General features: G+C 33.9%; 1 protein-coding gene and 1 long non-coding RNA gene across 8 annotated transcripts in view; one reads left to right on the top strand and one right to left on the bottom strand.

Annotated features, from left to right (window-relative positions):
• ints8 (integrator complex subunit 8) overlaps positions 1-7,075 on the top strand; it is a 158,559-nt gene extending 151,484 nt beyond the window's left edge. For 6 of the 7 annotated variants that reach the window (XR_012394574.1, XR_012394572.1, XM_073930818.1 and 3 more), the window contains 6 exons: positions 922-1,025; positions 1,118-1,168; positions 2,712-2,785; positions 2,874-2,938; positions 3,092-3,135; positions 6,844-7,075. Coding sequence is in view for 5 of the 7 variants with exons in the window: in XM_073930818.1 (XP_073786919.1) it covers positions 922-1,025; positions 1,118-1,168; positions 2,712-2,785; positions 2,874-2,938; positions 3,092-3,135; positions 6,844-6,960 (455 nt within the window). In the remaining 2 variants the exon portion in view is untranslated. The remainder of the gene's footprint in view (positions 1-921; positions 1,026-1,117; positions 1,169-2,711; positions 2,786-2,873; positions 2,939-3,091; positions 3,136-6,843) is intronic. The other variant, NM_001020756.2, reaches the window with a different exon arrangement.
• Positions 4,763-6,329, bottom strand: LOC141379052 (uncharacterized). The gene is made up of 2 exons (XR_012394992.1): positions 6,158-6,329; positions 4,763-5,151 (listed from the first exon to the last, which is right to left on the bottom strand). It is a non-coding gene; the product is annotated as an uncharacterized lncRNA (long non-coding RNA).
• Positions 7,076-9,965: the final 2,890 nt, after the last annotated feature.

Raw genomic sequence — 9,965 nt, 5'->3', positions numbered from 1 at the left:
CTTGCTGTTGCAAAAGTGTGGAAAATCCACAGCACCGTCAACTGGGAATTTTGGAAATTTGTTAGTATTTTTGAGACATTTAAATAAACTGTTACAAACATAATGACATTTAGTTTGGTCATAAACTGACTTTTTTGTAGCTCTGCTCAGAAAGCCAGCGTTTATGATTTAAAATACAGCAAAACCAGTAAAATTGTAAAATGGTTACTATTTAAAGTAATTAATTTTCTATTTGAAAATATTTAAAATGTTTTTGTGATATTTAAAAAGCATGCATAAAAAAGTATGGGTCTGTAAACTCCGTAGGCTCAGGGGAGGTGCCAAATACGCTGACTCCTGCTGTACTTTTATTTGCTGGTGTGGAGTTTTGTTAGAAAAAACTATTGATTTATACAATTTGGAATGTTGGATTTTGCAATATTGTCATTATTTATTTTGTATTGCACTTTGTTTCTCATTCAATTAATAAAATATAATTTTTTTTACTAATATCAACAGTTAATTCAATGGAATGTAATGTTCACTCTCAAATGCACAAATGTGGCTTCACTATTGTTGTGGTAGTCAGACTCTTGGAGAAAATGGGAATCCCCTTCCCTCTGAATGCATGTGATGATGAATTTGTAGGGTTAAAATTTAACTTAAATTGCATAAAATTTGGTTGTTTTAATTCATGTGTCTCGCAGGTTTATATATTTTTTTCTATAATTAACTACATTCCCTCTTATAGACTAATCTGCTATTCTCCAAATTTTCAGTTTATTCCCTTTAATTCCTATATATCCATATTAATTCCAGTTAATTTCCACATATTCCTGTAAATTTCTATATTTTCCTGTTAATACCCATAGAAAGAATCTAACATTGAAATTGTAACTCTTTTAAAACGTTTTATGAATTTTACATTTTCCCCTTTTTTAGTAACCAACCAGTATTCCACAGCAATGCATTATTACCTTCAGGCTGGGACTGTTTGTTCGGATTTCTTCACAAAACCAGTTCCTCCAGATGTCTACACTGACCAGGTGATTAACATATAATGAATACTTTTGTTTTATTTTTGATTTTGCCTTCTATGTATTGACATGACTGACTTAAGCTAAGTGATTCCCTGCAGGTTCTGAAGAGAATGATCAAGTGTTGCTCATTGTTGAACTGTCACACTCAGGTAACACAATGTATGGTGTATAGTCTTGACTCATGAGTCACATTTTAGTGCCTTTACACTCACTATGCTATATGACTGTAGTAAAACACTAAGCAAGGGACCAAAACTCCAATTGTTGTCTAGGTGCCTGTCTTTCTGTCTGTCTGTCTGTCTGTCTGTCTGTCTGTCTGTCTGTCTGTCAGTCAGTGTGTGTGTGTGTGTGTGTGTGTGTGTGTGTGTGTGTGTGTGTTTGTGTGTGTGTGTGTGTGTGTGTGTATGTGTGTGAAGTTAATGATTAATCCAGGTAGGCTACATTGACTGATCGCTCGTCTTTCCTACAATGTATAAACTTATTGTATGTTATACTTTTATATTATCGATTATTAAAACTGATATTCAGCAGAAGAGAGGGTGCGTTTCGTATTTTCACTGACATTGAAAGGAGGCAGTTGTTATAGGCTCCGTTTTGTTATAAATATCCACACAGTGAAGATGACGCTCATATATGCAGCACGACGCCTCAACATTTTTGCTGTCTGTTAAGTTGCTAATATTAAAAAGAAAATAGGCAGTTCCTTAAATCATGTTTACATTTTATTGTTGAGAAAGTGAAACAACGTAGCCAAGGTGATGTGAATGAAGTTATAAAGTACACTGTTCCCTTTGAAGATTTACCCGTGTCCTCGGTATGTTTTCCATATCAAACTGAGAAGGGGGAGACTGCAGCCTTGATCAAACTTGCGAAGTCTTAACTTACAAGAAGAGGATGCGAGACTGAACTGTGTGTGGGCTACTTAATATTGAGGAAAAGCCCCAATCAGATAGGCGAACGTTTGCAGCCCCGCGTCCGTTTTCAGATGTCTCCGTCTTTCCCCATCCACACTGAGATGGAGTAGCAGCGTTTCAGAATGAAAATGGCCTCTCCAGCGTTTTCAAAAAGCTCAGTTTTCGGCGCTCGAGAACTCCGGCGTAGTGTGGACGGATGGCGTAACCGTAGCAAAACTTATGCGTTTTTAAACTAAAACGCACTAGTGTAAACGGGGCCTTAGTGCACCAGTCTACCAGATGCAGGGAGTCGACACAAATAAAAGCAATAAAATGTAACCTACTAATCTAGCATGAGTAATTTAAATAAACTGATGTAAATAAAAATGCATAAACCTCTGAATGTGTTCATTTTGAAATGAGAAGTGTCTTGAAAAAGGTGCTTTTCAGCAATTTTTATGAGCTTTTAGTAAAATTTTATAAAATGGTTTAATTCATATTTTTATTTAATTGTGTGCAATTTTAAGTAGATCTTGTTAAATGTGATCTTCAAATGAGAGCTAGCACGGTTCTTGAGCAAGGTTCTTTGCATTTTGTATGTCCTATTATTATTATGATCTGCTTAAGCTTATTATATACATTTTAATAACCTTCAACTCCACTCAATTCTTCTCTGGGGAAAATTATTTAAATCATAAACTAATTTTTTCGTGAAAAAAATATGTGAATTTTTTTATTTTTATTTTTATTTTTTTTAAAGCCCATATCGCCCAACTCTAATGTAATTGTATGTGCTCAGGTGGCTGTACTCTGCCAGTTTTTAAGGGAAGTGGACTACATGACTGCATTCAAAGCTCTACAAGAACAAAACAGGTGAAATTGCAATGCATGTTTTTAAACATATTTGGCTACTGTGTTAAAAAAAAAGTTACATTTATTAATTTTTTTTTTTTTTTATCAGCCATGACTCAATGGATTCTTTCTACGACTACATCTGGGATGTGACAATTCTGGAATACCTCACATGTATCCTAAAAATAACTTAATTTCAGAAAAAAAATAATCTTATCATGATTTATCAGTCTACAATGTGCTTGCGTTTTTATCATTTTAGGAAAGGAAAAACATTTTTACCACCGTGTCTGATGTTCATTGTTCAACCTTAAATTTTGTCTTCAGACATTCACCATAAACGAGGAGAGAGTGACAAAAGACAAGTTGCAGTAAGCTGATTTGTTTTCTCTCTTTAACGGAGACATTCTGTGAGTCTCTGTAGCAGTGTTTTTCAAATGGTGGGATGGTTTAATTATGTCAAAGGTTTTTTTTAAATAGGTTGTGGAGTGTTTTTGCTATGCACGGCTTTAACTCTATATGACTTGAAAGCTTATGTCTGACATGGTTCATATGCCTGTGAAAACCCATCGCTTGAAAGACTTTACAGAATGTGCCAGTCATGAAAGTCTGGTGCAACAGAAGTGTGGAAAGCAGTAAAATTTGAGCGGGTTCACTGGCTCTAGAGAGGTAGTTCACAGTTGGTGCTCACGAACAGTATGTTGGCATTCGTAGATCAGTTTAATACAAATATCACTTAAAAAAAACTATCCACTAAAAAGTAACTCCACCAGACCTTACCAAACAAGCCAGAGGCAACATTGGCAAGGTACCAAAATTTCACAAGGGAAGTGAGGAACAAACCTTTTGAGAAATCAGATTCATTGTAGTGTACCAGTTCTAATTTGGCCAAACCTAAAGTGCGAATGTTCAGACTAGCCATCAGTATCAGTGCATATATCTGTTGCTGGCCCCTATGTAGAAATTGGTCTAGTGCTCTTTGCTAGTGCTCACCCGCAAAAATAATTAGTTTTTAATAGAAATGATTGTTTAAAAGAATTGAGTGCCTAATTACCCTGATCGGCCTAGTTAACCAAATTAACCTAGTTGAGCCTTTAAATGTCACTTTAAGCTGTATAGAAGTGTTTCGAAAAATATCTAGTAAAATATTATTTACGGGCGAAGCAGTGGCGCAGTAGGTAGTGCTGTCACAGCAAGAAGGTTGCTGGGTTGCTGATTCGAGCCTCGGCTCAGTTGCCTTTTCTGTGTGGAGTTTGCATGTTCTCCCTGCGTTCGCGCGGGTTTCCTCCGGGTGCTCCGGTTTCCCCCACAGTCTAAAGACATGCGGTACAGGTGTAATGGGCTCTATGCACGGCGGCGCGTGACGCATTTCCGGTAAAATTTAAGACCCCGAGCCAACTTCCGCCGACAGTGCTACAACAGGAGCGCTACTGATAATAACAAGTAATGTTTTGGACAGTTGTCTTAATGTTTTATGCCATTATAGCCCACTTATATATGTTTATGTCAGCTACATAAATATGACATCTAAACGTTTAAAAGTGTCATTTCAAAGACGAGAGAACAGTACTTTTAGCTACCACTGCTGTGTTCAGCAACGCACAGTGACAGAAATTGAACTTTTACCTTAGTTTCCACACGTTTCCAAAAGACAAAGTCGTGCAGAAGAGGTGGGTTGTTGCTATTAAACGTGAGAATTTTACAGAAACAGAAAAAGACAAGAGTGTAGCTGACATTTTCAGTCTAGCAAACTGATCGAGGCTCGAGTGCCAACCGGATGCAGACATTTAAAGAAAGGAGCTTTTATGTCAAATAATAGTTTGTTTTCATTGCCTTTGAAGTAAAAAAAACAGAACATTAATATACATAAACATTTCTTAAGCTACTTTCTAAGTGCAATTTTTTTATTCAGAAAAAATACCTTTATTTTATTCACTGTACATATAAAATATAATTCACTGTATATAATTTGAAATAAAAATTGTCAAAAAAATGTAACATTTTGAAAAAATATTTTATTCAAATGAACAGAAACAATAACATTGAATCAGTTGTTTTCTTGAATCAGGTACTTCTTCTGTAACTTGTGCATAGAGAGGTATTTGGGCTGATGCGTATTAAATAAATAAATAAATCACCCCTCTGATTCATGGAACTTAACACATAATTGATCCATTCCAGACAATTTTTCATGTGACAACACACATTACACATTTCAGAGTAATGGGCTTTCTGGAAAAGTAAAGCAACCAAATGTTTGCATATCCCATGAGCTATTGAGCTATGAGCTATTAACTAGCAGACGATGGCATGGATTTTCTGACGGATGTCCTCTCCAGGATGGAGTAACACACAAAATTTTCTAGCTCTGAATCTCATAATGTTACCTAGAAAAAAGAAACAAGAATATTAATAGGTTTTTAAATAGTCATTAAAGGCAGTTCACTCAAAACTGAAAATTCTATTTCCTTCACTTGTTCCAAACCTGTTAGAGTTTGTTTCTGATGTTTAACACAAACAAAAATACTTTGAAGAAAGCTGGAAACTTGCAACAACTGATATTCATAGTAGTTCTTTTTCCTACTATGGAAGTCGATCGTTACAGGTTTTCAGCCTTCTTCAAAATACCTTCTTTTGAAAGGCATCTGCAGCAATATCATCAGATTAAACTACACTGTAAATCATTATTTTAAATCTTTTAAAAGTATCTCCCTTTAGTCATACTTTAAAATAAGGGTCCATTAGTTAATGTATTTGCTCACTATTAAAAGAACTATTTAATATTTAATAGTTAGCATTGTTAAACTAATTTACTAATGAATAAAAATCCAAAGTCATGCTTGTTAACAAGCACAATGAATAAGCATTTGTTCATTAAGGTAAAAAACTAACAAATATTGCAATAGACAAATTGTTGGTGTGAAATTAACTAATGACACCTTATTGTTTTGGGTCACCCTCCCATTTAATTACAATGTTACAAACAGCAATGACACAGTGCTATTTGTCTGTTGTGGATGGAACGGCATTGTATTATTTTATTCCTAATATATCTTGCTCAATAATCATGCTTACAAGCTAAGACAGCATCTGTGTTTCTGTAATTATCCGAACTGAACAGTGGTGGTCACTTTAGAACAGTAAAAATATGAATGGGACAGAGCTTCACATGTATGCTGTCCTACTCTCAGCTGGTGAGGAGACTCAGATTTCTTCATAGATCGTTTGGTAGTAATGAGCTCTCACTGAGATCTTATTCCTGCCCTGTTTTTACCTGATACTTTGAGACAGAATTACGTACACATACGATCATTTTTACTTGCGTGATAAAGTTGCAGATGGACAGATCGTAAGAATAGTATTAACGTTAGCCTACAGGCTAGCTGAACTTACCTTCATAATTGCACAGGTAGGAAGATGCATAAAACTTGAAACATTTCTCAAGTTTGCTCTGCGGTGTTGTAGTGCACATCCGGACAATCCTTTTCACATCGTTGACCATAACTTACTCGCAAACAGTGAGTAAATATTGACGACTCTGCCATAATACTGTTTACCTCCGCTTAAAATTTCCGGACCGAAAGCTGGACCGCGGCCTTAGACAAAACGCGGAAGTAATGCGTGCATATAGCCCATTGGTTGGCTAAATTGTCTGTATTGTACGTGTGTGTGTGTGTGAATGTGTGTGTGAATGTTTCCCAGAGATAAGTTGTGGCTGGTTTCTCCTGTTTCTCATCCAAATTTCAATGAAATTTTCCAATAATTGGCAGGACACTGTCGACACTGTGATGAAAACCTTGGAAGCATGCCCTGGTTAACCCTGAGCAAATATCTTAAACTCTGTTACATTTAACCCTGCGTTTCTTTGTGCCCCGCGCTCCCCTACTTAAGGTGTATTATTATTTGTAACACTAGTTACACTAGTGCACTTAAGTTGCACTTATTGCAGATTTTATGTTTGTAACAGTGGAAAAATTTATATCTAAGCAATGTAACTTGAGGCACGGCCATTACAAAGGAAAATGATTTAGGTCACTATATAGAAATTAATTAATTGTTGTAAATCTTTTTGAACTCAGATCAAGGCCATTGGACGGAATGAGTTAAACTCCAGTAATCCAGAGGAAGTCATGCAGCTCGCCGCACAAAAGAGGAAAAAGAGATTCCTACAGGCAATGGCTAAACTATATTTTTAATTCAGGCCAAAAGAATGCTTTTTTGTGAATAAATGTTTTGTTTGTTTTTTACTGAATCTTTTCTTTTTTCATGAAACTTTATTAAAATAAATAAACCCAATCAAATTCAAATAAATGTCTTGTATTATTACTATTTTTACAATTTTTGTTTTTTTTACAATTTGATACTTTTGGTAATAGTGAAATTGGTAAAAAAAAAAAAAAAACTAAAATATTTGGTAACACTTTATAATACCTACACACTATGAACCATTTATTATGCATTAGCAAAAAGTGAATTTATTATCTCTTTAGCATTAACTCTGCGTTAATAAACGTTAGTAATTAGTTTATGACTGCAGCTACAAATGCTGTATTTTTGACTTATAACCATTTATAATGTGCTTAATAATTGTGTTTTCATACTTTGTGTTATTTAAGCATAGTTGTTTGTTTTTTAGGATCATTGAGAATGAGTTAGTAAATGATTAATAAATTGATGAAAAAAATATTCAAATTAACGTTTATAATTCTTATTATTCAGACATATACTAATAGCTCATTTGTATGTTAATAAATGCTTTATTAACTCAACTTCATGCAGTTTTGTGGCCTAATCTAAAGTGAGGACTGTTAATGCTTTATAAATACATAATAGACCATAAATGGCATTATTCATTCCTATTCATTTGGAGATACACAAATAAAACTGTATTTAAAATAAAAAATAAATCTTTGCAACCTTATCTAAAATAAAATGACTGTACAGTTTAAACATGGCATCCTTATATATTGTTAAATTATTATATTGTTGTGGTTTTATCCAATGTTTTGTTGTATTTTGACACTCCTGTTATATGGCAATTTTTAAACTTTACAGTCATTTTGCTTTTTAGATGAGATTGCAAAGATTATTGTTAATTTGATACCAAGCCTTTAATTGTCATGCTGTGGGAATGTTTTTCAGCAGCAGGAACTGGAATACTGGTATAGTCTATAGGGAAAGATGAATGCAGCAATGTACAGAGACATCCTAAGGGAAAACCTACTTCAGAGTTCTCTTGACCTCAGGCTGGGGCAACGGTTCGTCTTTCAGCAGGACAATGACCCAAAGCACACTGCCAAAATATAAAAAAAATATATACGATAAAATATGAAGTGCCTTCACAACAACTCTGTGAATGTCCTTAAGAGCCCAGACCTAAATCCTATTGAACATCTCTGGAGAGATCTGAAAATGGCTGTACACAGTTGGTTCCCAATCTGATAAAGCTTGAGAGGTACTGCAAAGAGCAAAGGGCAAAAATTCTCAAAGACAGGTGTGCCAAGCTTGAGGCATATTTTTAAAGACTTAGGGCTGTATTTGCTCCCAAAGACATCAACAAAGTATTGAGCAAAGGCTGTGAATACTTATGTACATGTGATTTTTCACATTGTCATTATGGGGTGGGAAATGCATGAATGGAAAATAGATTTTTATTCAACTAAAGAAAAATCACAAAATTTAAAACAATTTAGGTGCTTTTTAAATCAACTTGTAATGAATGTTATTGTACATTTATTTTAATGAATTGTGCCATAAAGGACATGCAAACACTGCTAAATATTTAGCTATTAACTCTTCTGACTGGCTTCTTCCCTGTACAATTTCACATGAGAATCAATTTTTTTTTTTTTTATGTAATCATGTAATTTTTTTAAGTCTTTAACAGTTTCTCTTTAATTCAGCCACAGCTTCTGTTTTTTTCCAGACAACATAAACGTGTGTTCATTTATGATAATAATGACGTCGTGTATGTAATGTGAGATTAGAGACAACGGCTGCACACACTCACAGCTGCATAACGTGACATTGGTGCTGAACTTTTTCCACAATGTGAAAGTGGTACTTTTTTTTCAATAAAATTAGTTAAACGCCTTAAAATGTAGTTTCATCCATATTATACTTTTTTTTTTCTTTCAAGCTACTTCAAAAAGTTTGCTGCATGCTTGCCACCTATAAAACAACAATAAAATGCTATAAATAAAAATATTGTTTTGTTAAAATTAATTATAGGCTTAAGTTATTGATATACAAAAATATATATATTTTATTAGTATTGTTAATGCAGTGTGAGGGTTATGTAAAAAATTGTATTATTATTATTTTAATAATGATATTTTGAAGTTATTCGTTGTATGTATAATTAACAGAGTTAAAGATGGTCATTAGTTTTGTTGTGTTTTTTTTTTTGTTTGTTTTTGTTTATTCTGTACTATAAAATTGCTCTTATTCTGTGTGCTATTAAAAAGTCTTAAATATAACTCTTAGAAACCTGCAGATATCCAATTTACAAATGTTGACCTTAAAGTTAAACATTTTCTTTCCATTTGACGTGCAGCAGTATTAAATTCCACTAAAACAATTCCTGACTCTCCCATCAGTCCTTAAGGACTTGCAGTGGCATGATTGAAATGTTGCTGCTGAGTGAAAATTAAAAAATGAAACACCAGAAATTACATGACACTCTGGAGAAAACATTGAATAGGATGGTGATGTAATGATATTAATCAATATCTGAGGTATAACATGTAAACTGGGAACATTAATGGAACATTCTAAAACCAACTCTTATAAACACCTTAATCATGTTGTTGTCTTATTCAGATTATGGTAAATTATTTGATTATGGATGCCCATGTAAATGTAGTCAGTGATAAAATTATTTTTTTTAAAAAGTCCACACTGATGACCTAGATATTCAAAGAGTTTGTAATGAATTTGTAAAGTAGGTTTGAGGACAGAAATTAAGTTTATTTTTAGAGGTTTAGCGAATGCGGTTAATGTTTTTACCCAAAGGACATACAGTGTATACAGAGTTCTAGCACAACACAAGGGTTAAAAATGCAATTTTTGCACATTTTCTAATAAAATAAAGGCAAAATATATAAAGGCTAGCATTGCCTACTGATCCTGACTTTACACAATGACTAAAAGAAGATGAGTGCAAAATTCTTGCTGATGTCTCTCAGACCTCCTGGCAAGG

Source organism: Danio rerio, chromosome 19 (assembly GCF_049306965.1).
Source record: "Danio rerio strain Tuebingen ecotype United States chromosome 19, GRCz12tu, whole genome shotgun sequence".
Taxonomy (NCBI): Eukaryota; Metazoa; Chordata; class Actinopteri; order Cypriniformes; family Danionidae; genus Danio; species Danio rerio.
This window is presented reverse-complemented; position numbering and strand designations above follow the sequence as displayed.